A 23,766-nucleotide genomic window follows, 5' to 3' on the forward strand; every position below is an offset into this window, starting at 1 on the left:
TTTTGCATTTAAGTCTTTATTTTAATTCTATTTTTAAAAAAGAAAAAATTAACGGATGCCATTAGCTTAAGAAATAAGTTAATTGCTGAGATTTTTATTTTTTTTTTAATTTTTCCGTACATGACACGGGCAAGTTAAGGACTTGCAAAAAATTAAAATCCTAAACCTAAAATTAAAAACTAAAGCTCTCAAACAAAAATCCCAAATTATTAATGTTGTTGTATGCTTCAAAAAAACAAAACTTGTTGTAAGTCTATGCCTTACGGTTTCCAATGCCATAATTATAATAGTTAGAGCATTCATAACAGAGCTATTAAAATTGTTAAAAAGCTATTTTAACAGCTCCAACACAAAAAATTACCCTTTGTTAAAGTTGCTAAAGTTAAAATTATTTAGTTGGGGGTTGAAAGTGGTTTGTGGGGCTATGGAGCGGTGTGATGTGGCCGTAAGTCAGTAATGGCTTTAGTTGGAGGCAGCTTCAGAATTACAACAGTACACAACTATGGGTAGCAGAATTTGATTTTCAGCCAAGGAGGTTAATTGGCGGGCTTAGTATTTGTGTAAACTTTTTTTTTGTTATGTGTGTCACATATATTTTATTATGTAATAGAAAATTTTTTGTTCAAGAGAATTTATTTGTTTGAGACATAGAGGTTCGGTTTCAAACTTATGATTTTTCTGTGAACAAGCTTTAGTCGGTATATCAAAAAATCTAATTGATGTTTTTGCCTTTGTACTGAACACTTACCATTTATTTGGTTTTATATGCATATATTAACTTTATACTGTATATTCTTATTTGAAGGACTTTTCTAAGGGGTGTATTGGTTGAATTAGATTAAGACTCCTTTAGCTCTAGGGTTGTATTTGGGCTAAAATAAATATAGAATTTATCTGAGTTGACCTTTTGCCCAGAAGCTGCCTCATATTTCTCAAGAATCTCCTTAAGCTTCTCACATTCTTCACTGTTGGCTTTACAAAAGAGGAGACTGTTATCAGCAAAGAAAAGATGAATGATCTTAGGGCATCCCCTACATAAAGATATGCCATTCAATAGCTGATTTCTTGCTATTTCATGGAGGAGGGCTGAAAGACCTTCGGCACAGAGAAGAAAAAGGTAGGGTGAGAGGGGGTCTCCTTGCCTGAGGCCTCTAGAGGGGACAATATTTCCAAAGGTATCACCATTGATAATAACAGAATATGAAACAGAGGAGATACATCTCATAACCAAGCTAATTCACCCCTCATTGAACCCCATCTTCCTCATGGCGCCTTCAATAAAGCCTCATTCAATCCTATCAAAGGCTTTGCTCATATCAAGCTTTATTGCCATAAAGTAGTCCTTCCCCTCTCTTTTATGCTTTAAGTAGTGCATTAATTCATAAGTTATAAGAACGTTATCTGTAATGAGTCTATCTGCAATAAACGCACTTTGATTGTCTGTGATAATAAGAGGAAGAAAAACTTAAAGAAAATTAGTTAAAGTTTTAGAAATGAGCTTGTAAATCACATTACATAGACTGATAGGCCTGAAGTCAGTCATTCTTTTGGTGTTGTTTGTTTTAGGGATGAGGGCAATATTATTTTTGTTGATAACATCTAATGATATGCCAGAATTAAGAACTTTTAGGACCATGTTTGAAACATTAGAACCAACAATATCCCAATATTTTTGAAAGAAGATAGCAGACATACCATCAGGCTCTGGAGATTTTGTGGGGTGGATCTGCTTGAGAGCAGTCACAATTTCCTCCCTGGTGAAGTTTTTAGACAACTCCATGTTCATTTCCTCAGTTACAATGGTGGGAATTGCTGCTGTAACCTCATCAATCAGACTTGGATTAGAAGTGGAGTAGATGTCTTCAAAGTAAGTTACTACAGCGTTGGCAATACTATCCTTGTCTTCACACCACCGCCCAAACTTATCCCAAATTCCAGTGATCATGTTTTGCTTCCTTCTTTCGGACGCCCAAGCATGAAAAAATTTCGTGTTTCTATCACCCTCTTTTAGCCAGTGAACCTTAGAATGCTGCCCCCAGTAAATTTCTTCATCATCCCAAAGCCCATTTAGCTCTCTCCTAACGTTGTTAATTTCCACCCCAAGAAAACCATCTTTGTCTTGCTCGGTCAAGTTGGAGAGCATTTTTTGCTTTTCCTGAATCAGCTTTGGAATCTGACCAATGGTAGAATAATTCCAAGAAGCAAGCTCAGAAGCACAAAGCTTTAGAGTCAGGTCCACTGTAACCCAAATCTTTGAATCCACATGAGTTAATGACATTACGAAAACCTTCCATCTGATTTTGCATTCTATTTGCACCTCCCCATTTTTCTTCCATGGAAACAATCTCGTTAAAATCTCCAAAATAGAACCAAGGGAGATGCATTTGATTACAGAGGAGAGAAAGTAAATTTCATGATTCATGATGGAAGTGCATTTAAGGATGACCATAAAAACCAGAAATTCTCCATTCTAGGCTAGAACTTACCTCAGTAACAGTTGCATTAATATGGAAATTGCTGAAGCTCTTTATGTTTAGGTTTACTTCCCTTTTCCATAGAAGGGCTAGACCTCTACTATGGCCCTGGCTTGGCACAAAAAGACCATTTGCAAAGCCCAATCTATCTCTAACTCTCTCCATACGTCTTTTCCTAAGCTTAGTCTCCAAAAGAAACACTATTCTGGGATCCTAACGTTGCACCAAATCGTGCAACGTACGAACTGACCGAGGGTTCCCAAGCCCCCGATAATTCCAGCATAACGAATTCATGGCTCCCGGTGGTGCTGCCTAGCAGCCACCACCAATAAATTCAATTCATTTAAACTTTCAAAGAAGCCACCACGCTGCTTTTTGTGAATTATACTCTCTTCATTCTCAATAAAGACTACAGAGCCTTGATGTTTAGCCCCTAAAATTTGATTTTTATTCTCAATCCCTTGGGTTTGGGCCTGCCCTTTCTCCCTAGCTACCCTTTTTAACTTCCCTTACCCTTTTTACGTTTTACTTACCTCATGGGCTGGTTTGTGTTCCTCTACCGTGACACCAGCTTAATACTCCTTCTTGGGCTTGTTTGGGCTAATAACTTCATGAGAATTTTCGGCCTCATGGAGTGGGAAGCCCACTTTAGAAAAAGCATCATGCACTTCTTTCTCTACATCCGCGTCAATGCAAGCTTCTGAGCTATGTGCTATCATGTCATCACGTTCGCTTAACCCCAATCTCAAAAGTTGGTAACCTTTTTCCAATCCATCTCATTTGCCTCCACTATCTGCTGCTTGACACATTTGGGCTTCAAAAGCATCACCTCTGCACGTGTGGTCAGCAATTTTCAAATTTTGAATACTACCACTTCCTGCGTTATCTCCTCCGTCGTCCGCCACATTTGAATGGAGGTTCCGATCCGTAAACTGTCCATTACCTTTGGTGATGTTCTTGTTTTCCTCATTATGCCTATCTCTGTAAGTGCTCCTTTGTCGGCCTGAATTCCCTTTGAAAACACCACCTGCCTTTAGCCACTCACCATATTGCTTAGAAGTGGTCTGCCAATTTGGGAAGTCTAGGCAATGCTTATTATCATGGCCAAGCTTGCCACACAGGAAACAAAACGTGGGAAGCCTCTCATATTTAAAGTTGACCCAAAACTTTTCCCCATCAAAACTCACCACATTACCCCCTCTGCGAAGTGTTTTATCTATCAAAAGCTAAACTCTAATGCGCATAAACAAAATTTGGTCCGATTGGCAGGCACGTTTGTCCATTTCTATAAAGCGCCCCAAGCTATTTATGACGTCTCTACCCACATCTTCACTCATGTGTTCAAAAGGTAAACCCCAAAGTTGTACCCAAAATGGGGAATGGGTAAAGACCATATTTGCTGTGGAGAGCCCCTTCTCCCATCGGCAAAGGAGCAGCAAATTATTCTCAAAATTCCATGGGCCACTATTCTCCACCCACTCCAACTGATATGTAGAACTGAACTTGAACGGGAGAATACCATTCCCTACATTGACTATTTTCAACTCCGAACCCATCTTCCAAGCGGACCTCAGAGTGCTCTTCAAAGCCCTTTGATTTTGCTGTCTGTCTGAGAGTAAACGACCAAAAAGACTTAAAAGAACATTCCTCCAATAGGTCTGATTTGCTTCTTGTTGTAATGGGCATTCCTTCTTCTTCTTCCTTCGTGAGACACAGATTTTGTAACCCATCAATCATTTCCTGTTCCATGGCATTCTAAGAGAAAGTGTTGAAAGGTTAGTTGAGATGGTGAGAATAGACTCTACGGGGTAGCCCCACAGAATGTAGGAGAGAAGATCTCGTCTACAGGGAGAGAGGGAGAGTGCTCTTACAGAAGGGAGAGGGAAGAGCTCCTACTGGGGAGAGGGATTGTATCAGTCTTCGCCACAATTACATCTTTAGTTATAATTTAACCGATAAAAAATATTTTTGAGTTGTAAAGCGAAGGTTGCTTGATGCTTCCAAAGTCTGAAGACTATTTTATTTCACATCCCCTCGTACCAACTTCAAGTCCAGATTCATTTCTTTGTCTCCCTCATACACTCTCAATATATCACTCTTCCAAATAGTCTCTCTTTACTCTCTGTACTTCTCTCACCTCACCACCATGGCCGAGTCTGCCACCACCACCAGTCGTCCTCTCAAAATCATAGCCGGAGCCGACTCCTTCGGCTGCACTCTCAAAGACACCTTGGTCTCCCATCTCCGTTCCCTCAACATCGAAGTAGAAGACCTCGGCACCTCCTCCTACTACACCATCGCCGCCGAAGTTGGCCGCCAAGTCTCCTCTTCCTCCACCACCCCCGCCGCCACAGAAACCCGTGGCCTCGTCGCCTGTGGCACAGGCGTTGGTGTTGCTATCTTCGCCAACAAATTCCCAGGCGTTTATGCAGCCACTTGTCTCACTCCTGAAGATGCTCTCAACGCTCGCTTCATCAACAACTCCAATGTCCTCGCAGTCTCGGGCATGTCCACTTCACCCTCCACCGCCATTGATATCCTCAACACTTGGCTCAACACTCCTTTCAATATAGAGGCTTTTCTTGACAACTCTACGCCCACCATTGGATCTGGTTCTTCTCAGTCTGATGAATCTGCAAAATGTGCTATTTGTTGTTTGGTGAAGAATAGGGAATTGAATCCGATCGATATAATCCCAGGTGGGTCTATGAAGATTTTGAGAGAGACTCCCACATCGGCTTTTGTGAGGTTTAAAGCTGGGAGTGTGGAGCCGGCTCATCATCATACTTTCGGGCATGATTTGGTGGTGATGGAGGGGAAGAAGAGTGTGTGGAATTTGAGCAAAAAGGAGAGGTATGATTTGGGTGTTGGGGATTTTTTGTTTACTACAGCTGGGGATGTGCATAGAGTGAAGTATTATGAGGATACTGAGTTTTTCATCAGGTGGGATGGGAAATGGGATATGTTTTTTGATGAGGATCTTCAGACTGCTAAGGCTGCTGTTGAGAAAGAATTGGGAAATGGGGCTGTGTGAATATGAATCAGTATGGGTGTAGAAGCTGTTAAGAAGGAATTGGGATATGGGTCTGCGAGAAAATGAATCAATATGGTTTCTATGTATGTGTTTCTAAGATGTTTATAGGGTTGAGTATTGTGCTACTGAGGAGGAATCCAGTTCTGGGTCTCTATAATAAGGAAGAGTATGTATCATACTTAAACCAACTCTTGTATTGATATGGTTTTGTTACTTATGTTTGGTTTAGCTGCTGTTATTTTTTTTTTTTTTATATGATGCTGTTTGTAGTGTTATGTTATGGGTGTTAAGTAGGAATTTGCTTGCTTGTTATTGACTTGGTGGTTTAATTCTGTTGAACCCTTTTGGTTCAATGTAAAACTCGGTGTTCTCTTTGTTATTGATGAATTTGGCTTGATCATTAGAATTGAACAAGCTAGACTTGAAAAACCTGACTCAAACATGTATGAGATATATTAAACATAAATATGGCTGTTTTCATTCGAAAGTTTGCTGTTAGATATCTAAATTTTCTCAATGGCTCAAGGAAGCATAATGATGTCTGTTCCTCATTATTGTTATTGTTATTGTTACTATAGGTAAAACTTTGGTACAGTACTACTTAGTTAATCATTTGAAAATTAGTAAAAATAATTACAAAACCCTTTGCAGTTTGGCTTAGAATTAGTAAACTGACGTGATGGTTTCAAAAGAAAAACTATAATCCAGAACAATTTTGTTTTTCTTAATGGTTAAAACTATCCATCTTAATGTATAAAACTATTTCGAAGTGTCTTCTTCTCTCACTTCTCAACGTTAGTCTCTCATTCTCTCAGATCTTAATCCCAAAGCACACAGTGGTAAATCTCATTCTTGCAAATCCATGCGATGTTGTTTGCCTTCTTCTCTCAGTCCCAATCTCATGCCTCATTCGAGACTTTGTGGTAAATTTTTAATATCTATATACTAGATTAGGATTCTAATTTATTTGTGGTTGAGAGAAGATAGTTTGGAGAGAGAGAGAGAGAGGAGAATATGTCTTTGGGTTTCATGTGGCATGTGGTTTTGTCTGAATCATCTTATATGTCTTTGGGTTTATTTGGCATGTGAGTTTAATTTAATTTCATCAATAACCATTATTACAATTCATAGTTTCATAATATTGTTGATGACTATATTTGATTCCTAGGCCTTTTTTTCTTTGGTTTATGTGTAACAGCCCCAATGCATAAATACGAAGTAGTACTGACAGGGCAATTAGCATAATAGTCTTATTTTTTCCAGAGCATAGTTAAAACCTTAATTTGTTTGGACAATCTGGTCTACTTGTGAACTCATCTCCAAACAAGGGTTAAAAGGAATTTTTTTTTTTTTGGTTAGAATAGATAGAAGTCGGGTTGGAATAATTTGGTGGCTGAACATGTTTGTCTCCACCAACACCAAAATGAAATTCCTGCACATTGCATTAGCACCATACGTGTATTTGATTAGATGTTAGTAACATTTTTTTCATACCAGTGGCAGCACTTCGCCACTTCCTCCCCCCAAATGAGTATTGACCCATTTCCACACCTCCATCTTCCCCACCCCTCCCATTTGTTTCCACCAACACTAAAATGGAATTCCTTCACATTGCATTAGTGCCATACATGTATTGGTTAGTTGTTAGTAACAATTTTTTTTCATACTAGTGGCGGTGCTTCGCCGCTTCCTCCTCCCCAGTCCCAGTGTTGACCCAATTCCCCACCTCCATCTTCCTCTGCCCACCCACTTCTTATACAGTTGCTTAATTTACCCAGCAGTTCAACAACCATTGCTTCTTTATCATCTCTTCCTTCCCCTTAGTTCCTGTTCTTCTGGCAACCCATTAATCTCGGAATATATTCACTCCCGTGTTTGTTATTAAATTTTGTTTTCAGTCCAAAAACCATTGGTGGTCCAAACCTGATGGTTAGATGTTTTATGTATCTAACTTTTGTAGCACAGTGATTAAGGTCAACTAAGCGTTGCCATGCTGCTGAAATGTACAAGCTGTGAGATTGAAGGTGACATTTTAGACTTTATGGTAGTTGTTGAGTTTGACTTAACTCTGTCTTATCAAATTCTAAAAGTATTCTCTATGGTCTTTGATTCTAGCTGTGTTTTTGCTTAGTATATTTCCTCAAGAAACTGAGGTGCTTCCTGGGAAACTTTTGTTATAAACTTAAATCTTTTCTTCCCTTTCCGGATAAAATTTTGTTGGTGAATATGGCTTGATTAAAAATTGAACAAGTTGTACTTGAAATACCTGACTAAACTCAAACATGTATGAGATCTTTTAAACATGAATTTGGCTTTTTTCATACTAAAGTTGGCTGTTAGATATCTAAATTTCCTCAATGGCTTAAGGAAGCATAATGATGTCTGTAATTGAACTACTTCTTCATTTTTATTATTGTTATTGTTAATATGAGTCAAACTTTTGTACGGTGCAACCTATCAATCATTTGAAATTAGTCAATAGAATTACTAAAACCATTGTGATTTGGCTCGGAATTAGTAAATTCACATGATTATTTTTTTTAAAAGAGTACCTATAATCCAGACAATGTCATCTGTATTAATGCTTAAAACTACCTGTGTTGTCGTAATGTTTAAAACTATTTCAAAGTGTCTTCTTCTCTCACTTCTCATCTCAGTCTCTAATTTTAATCCCAATGAACAAATTGGTAAATCACAATCTCGCAAATCTCAATCCCAAAGCATGCAGGGTAAATGTCATTCTCTCAAATCCAAACGATGTCATTTGCCTTCTTTTCTCAGTCCCAATCTCATGCCTCATATGCGACTTTGTGGTAAATTTTTAATATCTACATATTAGATTAGGATTTTTTTTTTTTTTTTAAATTTATTCATAGTAGAGAAAAGAGAGTTTGGAGAGAGAGGGGAGAATATATCTTTGGTTTTATTTGGCATGTGGGTTATCTATATGATCTTATGTCTTTGGGTTCACTTGGCATTTGAGTTTAATTTAATTTTTCAATTCATATAAATTTATAATATTTATTGCAATTCATTTTTTGTATGACAGTTACTAAAAAATTCGTCTTCAGTTGCGTATGCTACTATAAAACTTTTCTTCAGTTGTGTTTGCTACTATAAATCTTTTACTTACCAAAAAAAAAAAAAATACTATAAATCTTTTACACTGATCTTCATTTGTAGTTCTACTAGCATACAAAATCTTCGCAGTTGCGACTGTAACTGTAAAACATTTTTTCAAGGCTACTATAAAACTCTTCTTCAGCTAACATCATCTTCTTCTGAAAAATAAAATGTAATGTAAACAAGCAAGAACAATTATTATAACAACAATTGTAAAAAAAAAGTCGTGTAAGTAATATAATCCAATTACAAGTTGGCATGTGTGTCAAAAAACATGGTTTTGTGCTTTAAATAGGAAAACGAGAATTTTCATGAAATATACCCAAAAAAAAAAAGAAAAGAAAAAAAAAGGAAAATAGAAAATAGAATTGCTACAGATCAAGCCCTTGGTCCACAATCGTTTTTTTAATAGTAAATGCTTAACTAAATTCATTAAAGGAGGCAGAATACAAATGTATAAAAGTACTAGAAATGTTAGTAGTTATTTTTTATTTTATTTAAATATCATATTATATATATTTTTTTAGAACTGTGTAGGATACATGTGGTTACCCTAACTGCACCAAATTTTGGGAGTAAGGCTTGTTATTGTTGTTGTTTATGTATAAACATAAACTGAACTTTCTTTTTGTACTAATCTGTATAAGATCTTACAACTAACTCTGTTTTGTTAAATGCATCTTATGTGTGTGGAAGATGTTTGTGGGGTTGAGTGTTGTGCTGTTAGTACGATTGAAAATAAATTCCAAATTGGGTTTGCTTGAAAATCAATCAATATGGTTTCTATGTTTTTGTTTCTAAGGTGTCTTGTGATACTGAGGAGGAATCCAGTTCTTGGACTCTGTAATAAAGAGTATGTATCATATTTGAACCAACTCTTGTCTTGATGTGCTATTGTTACTTCTGTTTGGTTTAGCTGCTGTTTTTTTATATGATCTATGATGCTGTTATAGTGTTATGCTATGGTTGTTGGTAGGGATGTGCTTGATTTTTATTAATTTTGTGATTAAATTTTGTTCCCCTATTTTTGGTTCAATGTAAAACTTAGTTTTCTCTTGGTTTTTTAAGAAGCTGGCATAAATTTAAGAAGCTGGAATTACCTGACTAAACTCGAATATGTTTATACATGCTTTTTTATTTTCATGCTAAAGATGGCTGTTAGAATATCTTTATGTGTAATAGAATATAGGACTGTTCTCTCCCTTATCTACATTTTCTCAATGGCCCAAGGAATCATAATGATACCTGTAATCAAACTACTTTGCTAGAATTACCTGACTGAACTCAAACATGTTTAAACATGATCTGTTTATTTTCATGCTAAAGATGGCCGTTAGAATATAGGAGTGTTTTCTCCCTTATCCACATTTTCTCAAGGAATCATAATGATACCTGTAATCAAACTACTTTGCTATTTATGAAGCACGATTGATTATTGCCTGGTTGATAAGGATTTTCTGAAATGATATGTAGTTGTTGCTAGTAAGGATGGATAGTCCAAAGTAAAGTTTAGACTACATTACTTCTCTGGTGTTCACTCTCTTTTGAATTGAGATGAGTGACCTCTTTTCCATTCTAGCAATTTAAAGAAGTTAGTTGTCTTTTTATGCAGGATTAGCTTAGACTGTTTCTAGCATTCCCTGTGTAAAAGTTAGTCCGAAGTAGATTTTCATTATGCTCTCAATAGGTGCATGCATAGAATAAGTTTCAAGATTGTATCGAAAACATGGAGGAAAAAAATTGATTCTCTTCAAGATTGTTGGGCTGTATTCTGAAATTGATTAAAACTTCTTAGGAAGCCATATTTCCTGTATCAGAACTTGATGTCATGGCCGGAGAAATGTACAATTTTGTTTTTGAACCAAGCCAGAGACATGTATGATGATAGAGTTAGCTTTGGGAGTGACTCCAATCGTTTATTAGCTTAGTTCAACTACCCATGATTCAAGTTGGTTGGGGAGTGCTTCTAAACGCCCATCCACTTCACATGTATGATGTTAGTAGGTTTTCATATCTGAGAGTTTGGCAGTAGATTGGCACCAATAGTGAACAATTTGAAAGTTTGTCGACTTCTCTAGTGGAGGTGAAGGTGAATTAGATTTTGCTCATATCTTCTTTTGTTTGTTTGTAATTTCTTTCATTCATTATAAGATTATGTTTCTCTGGTATGCTTAATAGGACATTGTGGCAAGAAAGCCCTTCGGTCTCATTGGGTTTCTTCACTTGTAAAAGACCATCTTGGTTCCTGGTCAGATTTCTCTTGGAAGTTTTAGGGGTTTCATTTCAATAGAGCAACCAAGGGTGAATGTTTGAGCAACCTATTGAATTTTCCTTTTTCAAACATGAAAGTTAAAAATTGTGCACTCTTTTCTTTAGCTGCGCATAAGTTGAACTGATTCTGTATTAAATTCCAGCTGAATTTACACTCTTTCTACTTCCAGAATCCCTCCTAGTTGTTGTAATCAAACCACTTGTCTAACATCTAACTTTTAGCGGATAATGTAAGTAATCAAATAGAATGCCTTGACTTATCCTAAGTCTATTGTTGGTTTTAGGAATTGGTGATTGTTATCATGTCGATAAAGAACCCCTTACTGTGCAACTTAACAAATTAACCAAAAAAGAAAAAGAAGATGAGGGAAACACCCCTCAATAGTCTTGATCAATTCTACTTTTCTAGTCTAGTTCCGAATGCATATGTTTGCATTCCTGTCCAAGTTGTTGCCACTAGGTATTCTGAGAGATCAGAGATGTGGTCTACAAACTTGCTTACAACCAACTTCTGAACAACGAACGCTTTTACGCTAACAAATGTTTTATACAAAATCTAATGTTGGATGGATGAGGGATCATAAAGAGCTAAGATTCATACTAGCCTGCTCCAGCCATTCAAAGAATTTGAGGGAGGCAACTGACCCCCTAAAACCCTCGACTCCTCTATAAAACAGTCTGCAAATCCTCCTTGCTTTCTTTGCTTTTCAATTGTAAGAGCTAAACTTAAGATGCCTCTCCAATCCTTTGATGCTTTAATCTGATCTTATCATGATACTGGATCCATTTCTGTTTCTTTCATTCCTTGTGGAGAAACAAGCTTTCACTACTGTCAGCATTTCATTTTGCAAGGCAACAATGCTGACGAGCTTAATAATATTCGAGGAGCAGTTAATGTTTGCAGCAGAGGTTCTAGGATCATTTTGTGAGTTAATGATTGTGGTGAGAATGATGATGCTGGTGTGTATTGTGGTACCATTGCTTTGTATTTGAGAGGGATTTTGTGTAGCCATAGTGGCAATGAAAATGGAGCTGGCAGCAGTGTTGGTACTGCTGTTGGCCCCTGTAACCTGGTTTTATTGCCACATGAGAATTCATTTTCAGATTAGAACATGAAACATTAAGATCTATATGGTTCTGTCAATAAATATTATGCATGCATACATTTTATACAATAACATATAAATGCTACAAGCTGGTTTTAGAACATACTCAGTTCTGGAGCAATTACCCCGACTGCTAAGAGAACTTGAACACTGCATGGTACAGAAAATGATGCAAGAGTCAATACCTCCTTGCAACCTTGATTTACAACCTGGGATACACTCTCTAGTGCACCCCCAATAAGCTCTTTTTCTCATGGACCTTATGGCTTGCAGCTAGAATGACAAAGCACATAACTAGCAATCCACAATTTATGCTATCATCCATTTCTCTCTCTCAAATTTTGCTAATGTGTTTGTGTGTTGAATTGCAAGGAGTAGGAGACATGCATAGGCCTATTTAGTTCTTAGTTTATTAGTCGTTGATTAACTCTTAAATGTGAGATTTGGCTGTAAAGGAGTATGATTGATTGGTTGATAATTCGAGGTTTGCAATGAAAATACTTAAAATGGGATTTGTTTTATTGTTGTGTGCCTAGCTCTTATTATCACCTACCTTAATTTATCACTGCTCTCCTTGTCACCAATCCAACAATTACTATATGAAGGTGCATGGTGGTTCCATGATTTTGAGCCCAAAAAAAAAAAAAAAAGGTTTGTTCACTGATTCAGGTGAGAGCAGTTCTATTTTCGGCCTATATATTCTAATTGTTTGAGTTAGCTTCTTTTCTTTTCTTTTCCTTTTTTTTTTTGAAAAAAAAAAAAAAAAAAAAAAAAAAAAAGTTTTGTAAAATAAATATGATACTTTCCAATTTTTATTTTGGATGATGGCAATTTCAGGGAAAGCCCTTCCATACCAAAGCCCGAATATCCAACATATAAACTCCGGACGCCCTCTGCTTCGTCCTTGCCTGGCTGATATTCTTGTTTGTATTACGATAGATTTTTTTTTTTTTTTTTTGGTGGTTAATTGATAGAGCAACCTAATTTTATAAATGTCACGCTTTACATTAAACGGTTTTTATTTTTATTTTTTTTATTTTTTATTTTTTAAAATCACTCGTACATTTAGTTAATTAGACTTTTAATTTGACTTTTGAGGAAAAAAATACTGCTTTATTATAAGAACATTGATATTAGATTCCAGTAAACTAAATTATTAAAATAATTTGTCATCAAATAAGGGACCTAAGTTTAAATCACTGTCTATACCAAAAGCATAACAATAAAAACTAGAAAGTAATCACTATGGAATAAGCATCAATGAATAATTGAATACTTGGTGAATACAACAAGAAGACTTAATCCCAAAATTTTGGGATTGGCTACAAATTCTCAACGGACTAATCAGTGAATTATATTTCAAGATTTCATATGAATTACTAAAGTTGGTACTGTATAAACTCCTTTAACTTTGCAAACTTCATTTGTTTTCAGATTAAGATCCTCTACAAGTTTCCTAGTTTATATAAGCAGATTCCCACCATTGATTGTGTAACCAAAAACCCAAAATAAAGGAGTACATTACTGCATCAACATGCGGAGGTCGAGGAAGAAGCAGATTCCCCTTTATTAGTTAGTTAGTTATACACACATAGGGTTGTGTTGATTCCATGATCTCCCTCTTCACTGCTCTTACAAGAAGGTACCATTTGAGCTAAACCTTTCTTTTTTGGTAACAATACATAATCCCTTGGCAAATGTTTTTATTGAGTTATTTGTTTTTTGGCATCAATGAGAAGAAAGCATAAGAAGTTTATAACTTTGAGTTGACAAATAGCTCCTTCACCATATAAGAAATCTCATCATCTCACATTTTTAAAACATATAAGAATTAAAAAAAAAAAAAAACGTGTATAATCATATAGAAAGCCTCAAAAAGATTTGGTATATAGTAGAGGGTGAACAAAGAAATGTTACTACTTGTCTCAGAGATCTGCAGCAGACATGACCCAAAGAAATGTGAGTGATCATATAGAATTAAAATTCAAAGATCTACAGCCACTGCCACTTCCACCAGAGAAATGAAAACAACGAAAACACAATAGGTAGTTTAAGCAAAAATGAATCTATATACCTGATTATCAAAAGATCTGTTAAAATGATGCAAGGTTGATCAATTTCAAGGCAAGAACATCTGACTGTCGCAATGTGATTTCGATGAATGTCCACCAACTTTTTACAAGCATTTTTTTTTTCTCTTTTAAGCTACATCAATCACTGAAACATGTTGAATCTAAGGATCTGTGTGCACATGTAGGATTACCGCAATTTAAGACTAAGTCTATCTAGTTGAAAATAAAATTGACAATGAATTGAAATCATCTTGATCATTGAAGATCTGTTCACACAAATGTAACATGACCATGGAAAGAGGAAGAAAAACCTCTTCTAGGCTTCTGGTTTTTCACATTTAGCTTTAATTTTTATCATTGAGCTTTGTGAAAAATCACTAATTTTTTCAATTTCAAAAGCATACAAAAGTAACACATACAGGGGAAAAAAAAAAAAAAACAAAAAAAACAAAAAATAAGCAAAAACCGATCTTAATTCTTAGGAATCTAATCAAAAACCATCAAGATATAATGATTTGCATAAAAAAAAAAAAAAGAAGTAAGTTTCAAAAAACAATCAGATTCATTTAACCCTAACACTTTAAGTAAGTTTACAAGCTCCACGCACAGCTCCGGCGACCTGTGTGGCGGTGTGATTCGGTGTGTGGTGTGGTGGAGGTTCGGGCAAGCAAAGGACGGCACAACCCCAGAGGAGGAAGCAGAGGGCATGACGAGAACTCTTTCTTCTTCGAGGTGAACAGCATGAAGGAAGCAGAGGCTGTGAGCGTGAATTTTTTTTTTTTTTTGAAGTAATTCTGTTTCGTTAACGTGGCAAACAAATATTGCTTGGCGTAAAACTAGTGTTTTACGCCAAGCCTGACCTAATGTTTTCTCATTGAAATATTATCACTTCTTTGAAACATAAAGTGTTTTTATCAAGGGATAAACTAATGAAACATAAAAAAAATCCTTGGATGTCAAAACACCCTACCAGCAGCCCTCTTTCTAATTAAGCATAACTGGAGTGCGCATTGTAAATCATTTTTGACAAGATGGTATAGACACAGATTTGTGCATCCGGACATGGGTGATAAGAGGGGAAATGGTTATTTTGTAACAAGGTGCAGCCACCTGCAGCCCATTAGCAATTCGGTTTGTCCAGAAATTATTATAGACCTGCTCGAAATATTAACAAGTGAAATGTCATGTAAGACATTGTCAGAACCAATGACCCACCAACAATGTCTGGCCACATTTGCAGAAAACAGGGAATATTAGTTTCTCTAGAAGGCCTGATTTTACTTATTTATTTTGGTAGATCATATTTTGAGCCTTGGAACATATTCAAAATTTCATATTTGAAATTTCATAAGTTATCTTACTACATTTTTTTTTTTTTTTTTGAGAAGGAAGCTGAATATTATTATTAAAGAAGATCGGCTAAATCAGCCTAAAATACAGAAAAAAAAAAAAAAAAAATTCTATAATGGAACATCCTCCATCCATACTAAAAAGTCTGAAATATTAATAATGTGTTTAGCCAAACTATGAGCAACAGAGTTACCTTCTCCCTTCACATGAGAGTAAAGTAATTGATCAAAACATTGAGCGTGTATCTTTGCATCTTCAACCAACAAACCATAGGGAGCCAAGGAACCATCTTCATCTAGCAAGGCCTTGATAACAACCAATGAATCACCTTTAAGCACTGCCTTCTTAAATCCCAAATCTTTTGCAAAGGAGAGTGCCTTTGCTACTGCAATTGCTTAATTTGCTTCCACTTCGTTGCTGGTATAGGCTTTGGACAATATTTCAGAGCATGAAGCTAGAGCTAAACTTGAGCTATCCCTAATAATCACCCCCAAACTAGCCTTGTTCTCATCGGAAAAAATAGCCCCATCAAAATTTATTTTCCTATCGACATAAATGAAAAAGCGACGGCTTTCCTATCGACTCTGATTCGACTTATCATGCCATAGAAGATTCATGCTTCCCTAAATGCTAATTTGATTATTGAAATTTGACTATACAGCCTTGAAACTCGAACTATATGCATAGATCCAAGTACAAAACATGAAATTGTGAATATGGCAGGTAGAGTCAAATCCTTAACATGTGTCAAATTATTGCTACGTGTTTATGTCTAAATGGGTCCAATGCACAAATATACCGAACCTAACTCTTGTCACGGGTCAAATTATTGGAAATCACTTACCATTCTGGTTCATTTTCAAACTTGGGAGACCAAGGAGGAAAGGGGACACAAATTTCTTGGGTACGCACATATTCTGAATTCATTTTCAAACTTTAAAGAAAGGAAGACACAATTTAGCAAAAACAAAAAGGAAGACACACAATTTCTTTTTATCTTTTCTCTCTCGCTCTCTTGTCTTCTCTATCATGAAATCTCATTTTTCTTCTTTTCTTTCCCTACGTCATCTTTCTGTCCATTTTTCTTATGGATAAGAGCTATTATACACTTTGTTACACACTTTATTTTTTAAAAAAATTTATAACTGAGATACGATTTCAACTCACGATTTCAGTTTTAAAAAATGTGTAACAACTTGAAATCGTATCTTCAACTTATGACAATTTTAATTTTAAAAAAGTGAGTAATGAATGATGCCCTTTCCTTTTCTAATATATTCTTCTATTTGCATGTCTTTGTACATTATGGTATTGTTAATATGCTGAGGTGGCAATGGTCATACCTTGACAGGGTAGGTGGAGTTATTCGGGTGAATAACAACTTTTTTGTGTCACAAACTCATAATTTTTGTCACAATTTTAACATTGTTAATTGTGAATGACTATTTATCACTTTCACATTGACCTACCAATTTTTTTCTCTGCTCACAAGCAACTACATGAAAATTGTAGAAAAATTAATGTCTAATAGACTTTCTTAAACAGGTGGGATAAGTAGTAAATCCACTTGAAAACGCTAAATTTTGATCATGAGTTGAGAGCATCCCATAAATTATTTTGGTGCAAAACTATAGCAAGGCTGTGCATTTCATGGGCCATCGCTTGGTATAATGTAATTTTGCTGGCCTTTCTAGTCAATTTGGGCTTAAAACAAGCTTTTAAGACAATGTGAGTGTTTGGATAGGAATTATAATTCCTGTGTTTGCGTTTTTGCGTTTCTTTTTTTAGCCGTTGTTTTTGACTTTTCAACCCATTCACTGTTCACTTTTCAACCCGTGCACTGTTCACAGCAAAATAAGCAGTGGAGTGCACACCAGTGGGTCTCGTAAACTATTTATAGGACCCACAAACCTCACTTTTTAGCAATTTTATTTATTAAAAATAGGTCTCATGGTACTATTAACACATTTAAAAATTATTTTGTTACAGTGTTTTTAGTTTTCAGTTTTCAGCAAAATAAGTTGTATCTAAATGGACCATTAATGTTTTCTATAATGTTTCTTCATTCTTAAAGCAACCTTATCCTACAAACCCTGCACCCATAATCAATGAATCCTAGGCCTTCACTTTTTAATGAAACAAAACTACCATTAAGTCCCAAGATTTTCGATCTCCTCAATGGATATATGGTAATGGTATATTGATATTTTATTTTATTTTATGTTTTCAATAGTTTGGGATTTAGGAAATTTGAGAGAGTCTTAGCTTAACTGACATCTCCTGATATGTCTAATAGAAACATTTTGGGTTATGTTTTGTTTTCCTAATCTGTAATTTATAATGTTGTGTATGAATTAAGCAGATTAAAATTAATTAATTAATTTTAAATTTAAATTTCCAAATATCAAATTCGGTGTGGTCTCTAAATTAGATCTTGCAAAACTTTCGCTGGGCCAGGTAAGAGCCTGCAAATGCTTGAGGTATTGACTAACTATTTCAACAACAAGCCACCCTCCAACCAGCCCAAATTAGGTTTGCTAGTTTACAGTCACAAGATAAATTTAGTCATGTCCAAACTTGGTTAGTTACGTCTGAAGGAGAAAAAAAAATTAGAACAAATAGTACCTTCCTAATATTAGGGAGCTAGAAATTTTGGGCGAGAGAATGCCTCATCCTCATGACACATTGATGTTCAAAGTACAATACACCTATGACATCACTGACATCGCTTTTTTATTCATTAATAACAAATTACAAGTTACAACCATTGAGTCCAATTTTCTTCTTTCAAAATGAGTGTAGCCATGGTTAATTGCTCCATGGTAATGGGATTCATCCAAGACACAAAGAAGTTCAACAATTGCATCAATGAATGTTTTGAGATGCTAGATATTGATGGTAATGGTATGCTTTCAAGAGAATTGCTTTATGGGGGTCTTAATAAGCTTTTGTCATTGGAAAACAATACGAACCAAGAGGAAGAGATCAATAATCTCTATGAAGTAATTTTCAAGAGGTTTGATAAGGATGAAAAAGGGTTGATTGATCGAATGGAATTTGAGTCTCTTATTAGGGAGCTCATGCTAGCCATGGCTCGTGGAATTGGTGATTTGCCAGTTCTAGTGGCTCTTGAGGAACACAGTCTACTTATGAAGGCTGTTCAACATGAAGTGGCAAGCTTGAAGGAAGGTAGTCGAAAGAATATAAGAAAGAGAGAAAAGAATGTGCTTCGTGATATATGCCTTTGTTGTCACAAATTTGAAACTAGCTAGCTACAAATAACGTAATAGCAATTTTGGGTTTTTTTTTTTTTTTTTTTTTTTTTTTTAAAATTTATTTTGCTCCTAATAGAAACGTAATAGCAATTAGTTTTGTAAGTTTTAAATATTTATGTGCTAGTTTTTTTTAAGAGGAAATTTATGTGCTAAGTTGATACAGTACACAACTTAATGCATCAACATCTCTACAATTATTGAATTTACACATATCTCTAGTTTCGTGAATTTACTCCTTAGTTTTTTATTATTTTTAACCCTATTTTGATTATTCCCATGCCTTCACTGGTGATCAACAAAATTATATGGTCACGATTTGTAGCCCAAGCCTAAAAGATATGAGATGTGACCCAATACAATTAATTTGTAGAGAGTGGGTGAAAGAGCTGGGCTATTTGCGAATTGGACAACGGCTAGTAAGGATTTAAAAGATGAACAAGCACAAAAACACACTTAAAACTTGATGAAATTAGTGTCCGAGGAGATGAACTATGAATTGAACCACTGTTCCTGAAAGCTAATACAGTCCTTAGTGCTATAGTAATTCTTTTTCTCTCTTGTTTCACTATATTTTCTGATGCACCTCTTATGAGAGGTCTTTTACATTATATAGTTTCCTTTCAGACCATCTTGATCGTACACTTGTTAATCATCTAAGCCTTCACTCGAGTATATGTCTCATCAGACGTCTTGTTTGGCTCTCTGTGAATGGTGGTAGTTGAGACTGCACTATGGAGCTACCACCTTAATTCACTTAAATTAAACTTTTGAAATTTGGGATCTTCAAGTTACTTATGACTCAAAACTTTTAACAATATTACGAACATACTCATTTTCACATACAATTTCACAATTCACTAACTTTTAGTGAATGTAAGTGGTCAATAAAAAGTGATAGATCCATATAATGAGTGGGAGAAAGTCTAAGGACATAACAAAATATCACAACATTTTCACAACCAAAGGTGGCGCCATATTTATTACAAGGGACTTCATTTAAATCCCTTGAGCTGGCAAAAAAAAATTATATATAATTTTTTTAATATCTTATTTTTTTGACCCCCTAAAATAAAAATTTGAATACCTTAACCCTCCTAAAAATTTTTTAAGTCTAATTATTTAAACCAATATGAAACACCAACATTTCTGTACCGGTGTATTCACCGGTATGAAATATACCGATATACCGGCCGGTACGGTGCAAAATCGTCTTCCTTGGCTTTTAGTGTCATTTTTTTTAACTGACATGATCACCGGCCCTTCATTCCAAGGGTGGCTCCAAAATTTTTGTCTAGAGGGGTCAATAAGAAACTTGAGTAGAAGATAAATCTTGAATAAGAGATGAATCTTGTAGCCTACGAAGCTTATTTATTACAAATTTGTCCATAGTTCTAGCGAAAAAATAAAAAATAAACTATAAGATCATTTGACATTTTTTTTTCTAATGTAATAAACATATTAATTATTATTGTTAATTGATTTTTTGCAATTTTTTAATTTATAAGTTTACAATTCCTTAAATATTTTATATTTTTATTGTCCTTTAGTATTAATGTATTAACCCACCCACATTGCCAACAACTACTCACAAGTCAGTCAAATAGTCAAAGTGCAAAAGACAAACTCAATTATGACTACACATAGATTCATAGAAACTACAGTAACAGTGACTACATAATCAGACACGTATATGGCTCAAAACTCAGTTAAAAAATACAAAACACTATAACCCATATGCACCATATGGCAAGACATCAAACATGTGATTAAAAGGTGGAGCTTCGAAGAAGACACATGAATAGAGATAAAGACAAAGCAAAAACACACTCACAGCGAGAGTGAGAGATATGGAGGCGGCGATTAAGAACATAGATTGTCAAAACCAGATCCAAGCGGCATATCAAGCGGCAATTAAGTGGTAGCGGCAGCAAATCGTGGGGCTAAGCATGACAGATTTTGTGTGTAAAGCATAGGCAACCTTTTTCCTTTGGGTTTGGAGAGTGAAGAAGGATAGTGGGAGTTTTTGAGGCTACGCAGCGGCAACTACTAGGTTTTATTTGGCCTTATTTTTATGATTTTTCAAAATTTTATTCATGGGCTTTGTATTTTTGAAATTAAAGACCGAAATTTTCTATTGGACTTATTTTCTTTTTCTTTTTCTTTTTTTCAGAGTTTAAGCTGGGCTTTAAATAAAAAGGGTCAGCTTTGAAGGTGAGGGTGTGCAAATTTGTATTGTCAGGGGTTCAAAACAATTTTTAATAAAAATATTATATATATATATATAATAAAATAAAAAAAATTCGGGTCAGGGGGTTCATTCCCCCTGACTACAACGTAGAGCCGCCCTGCTTCATTTGCTTGAAAGACTTGTCATAGTACTAGCCTAGCTCCAACCCTTCACTCACTTAAAAGAATTTTGTCATAATAACCCTAACACGGGTTCACTTTTTGTAATGGAGTAGCTAGGGCTCTTTGAAAGTCTTACTTTAAATTCTACGACAAAAGGGAAAGACCGAATATATTAGTTTCGTTGTACAACTTTGCGTCAAAAAGCAATTAAAGACAAACTATCCATTGTTTTCGGGAGTGCGGGCAACGGCACAATGGGTTCTACGTACTTCTACTCAAGCTTGCACACATGCATGTTACGTACGTACGTATGCAATTTATATTCTTCCACTTCTAGAATAACATTTTTAGTTTCAAGTTTTTATGGTGTTGGTCATAATTAATACCTAATACCACAAACTACAAGTCAATAATTAAGTAAAATTTTAATAATTAAATGGAGCTAATTTTTTCTTTGGAAATGTTATGTTATATCCAGGACAAAATTGAGAAATGCCCCGTTTGAGCAAAAAAATCAGCATTATACCCTCTTTTCCAAACTAAATAGAAAAATGCCCCTCTTTTGAAAATCGAGTTTCTCAAAATCGATTTAAGTCCTATAACGGCGTTTTTTAGAACCCTATAGTGAAGTTTTTAGGACCTATAGTGGCGTTTTTTAACTCAATTTCTATGAAATCGAGTTATAAGTAAAAAGAATTAAAAAAATTGCCAATAACTCGATTTTATGGAAGTTGAGTTACAAAACGTCACTATAGGTCCTGAAAATGTCACTATAGGTCCTTAAAAACGCCTCTATAGGGCTCCAAATTTTTTTTTTTTATAACTTGATTTTGAGAAAATCGAGTTATAAAAGAGGGACATTTCCCTATTTAGTTTGGAAAACAGGGCATAATGCTGGTTTTTTTGCTCAAATGGGGCATTTCCCAATTTTGTCCGTTATATCCATGACATACTCTTCAAATACGAGGTTGAGTATATTAGTGATATTGACATTCCAACTCCACCACTTAAAAAGTTAATGTTGCGGCAAAAGGAAAGTATGAAAAATATTATGAAGATGATATTGGAGATATTTTGCTTATATTGATAAATAAACTTGAAAATAAAAATATATTTGAAGACATGTTAAAACACTGTTTGATACGATAATGGTTAACTTAAACATATAAGCAAGATCATCTAAAACATACAATCAACTTTTGATTGAGAAGTACTTTAGTGGTACCACAATGAAAAAAAGTGACAATGTCATTTTAGATGTCAACAAATGATTTGTTACTGCAAAAGATTCAATTGGTCTGTTCCAAACCTCTAAGTTTAATTGAGTCTTCTAAGTTTAAATAGTGAAGAGTGAAGATATTGTTCAGAGAGAGATAGAGAGACCCTCCTGCCAATTTGTCCACAAACACTGAGAGGGTGCACACACTTCCTTTTTTTTTTTTTTTTTTTTTTTTTTTTTTTTTTTTTTTTTTCAAAATTTGATGCGAAGGTATTATATCTGAAGCAAGGGATTATTTTTTTTAATTATTTATCCTTATTTCTTTCCAAATTGTAAAATAATTTTCGATCCATTGACAATAGGGAATATTTAAACCTTGATTGTGAGTGCATTTTGATTGTGTGAGACTATATATATATATATATATATATTTATTTATATAGAATCATACATCAACCCAGTATGAATTAATCTGCTTGGATATATATCTTGTGATTTAAAATCTTAAGGTATCATGCCATTTCAAAATTTTATTGCCATATGAATTAATCGATTTGTAGAGTTTCATTCTGTTTCGAACCAACTTTAATCTACTCATTTCCATTGTCCTTCCCTCCCTCCTCAATCCAAACGGGCCGGGCCTATAGTACAGAGAAGTCTTCATGCAATAATGTATATAGAATATAAAGAATGGTCTTCCAAGCTAAATCAGAAAGAAGCTACAGCTAACTGTTTGTCTTCATTGATCAAGCTGCATAATCCAGCAGGGTGTTGGAAACTTATGATGACTTGGCTGTATCTTCTAAAATTTATCAAACCTTGTGGGCATTTTTGGCTACATGGCTTTGATAAGAATTCTGTTCACTATGCTACCGTTTCTTGTGGACTTGGTCATAATGTAATCAAGCTTCAGTGACGGAGCCAATAATTTTATCTAAGGGGCCAAGCTAAATAGTAAAATTTCAAAATCTCATTCTAAGAAAATGATGTTTTTTTACTTAGGTTCACATCTTTAGAGAGATGTTCCAAACAAATTTTTAATTAAGTAATGATTTATCTAGCCAAGAGCCTTGTAGCCAATTTGGATTTCTGATGTTCCAATAGAGATGTTTAGGGGATTTAAATCTCTCATCCCCAACTATAAAATTATATTTAAAAAATTATTGATTTATCTCAATTAATTGATCCACACCTTTCTCAAAAAAAAAAAAAAAAAAATGTGATCCACACAAATAATTGTTATTTACTACAATTTAGTGTATGGCAAATCATCAAACAAGAAATATAAAAATTATAACATAGGAAAAATTGGTAACACAGTAAAAAACTGATGAAAAACCTCTTCAAACATTTAAACGACTCCAAGGACACAAATAGTCCAATAGAAAATCTACTATGAAGGAACAATTACAAATAATCATGACTCAAAACCTTTACTATTTCTAACAATGTCACTTGAGCAAGCGTTGAGCAAACATTCTATTTAACTTATA

At 34.9% G+C, this 23,766-nt stretch overlaps 2 protein-coding genes across 2 annotated transcripts; both read left to right on the forward strand.

Annotated features, from left to right (window-relative positions):
• The first annotated feature begins 3,910 nt into the window (after positions 1 to 3,910).
• On the forward strand, positions 3,911 to 5,736 carry LOC112016630 (DNA damage-repair/toleration protein DRT102). The gene has a single exon (XM_024049159.2). It carries the CDS (start codon positions 4,621 to 4,623, stop codon positions 5,506 to 5,508), a length of 888 nt encoding a protein of 295 aa, XP_023904927.1. The 5' UTR covers positions 3,911 to 4,620; the 3' UTR covers positions 5,509 to 5,736.
• A 12,442-nt stretch (positions 5,737 to 18,178) lies between these two features.
• On the forward strand, positions 18,179 to 18,749 carry LOC111983949 (uncharacterized). The gene has a single exon (XM_024015593.2). The coding sequence runs from the start codon at positions 18,223 to 18,225 to the stop codon at positions 18,700 to 18,702; it is 480 nt and encodes a 159-aa protein (XP_023871361.2). The 5' UTR covers positions 18,179 to 18,222; the 3' UTR covers positions 18,703 to 18,749.
• The last annotated feature ends 5,017 nt before the right edge of the window (positions 18,750 to 23,766 follow it).

Source organism: Quercus suber, unplaced genomic scaffold (genome assembly GCF_002906115.3).
Source record: "Quercus suber isolate HL8 unplaced genomic scaffold, Cork oak 2.0 scaffold_616, whole genome shotgun sequence".
NCBI classification, from domain to species: Eukaryota; Viridiplantae; Streptophyta; class Magnoliopsida; order Fagales; family Fagaceae; genus Quercus; species Quercus suber.

Excerpts from the sequence above, each read along its gene's own strand:
- LOC112016630 (XM_024049159.2), top strand. The coding sequence starts at position 4,621 with ATGGCCGAGTCTGCCACCACCACCAGTCGTCCTCTCAAAATCATAGCC.
- LOC111983949 (XM_024015593.2), top strand. The coding sequence starts at position 18,223 with ATGAGTGTAGCCATGGTTAATTGCTCCATGGTAATGGGATTCATCCAA.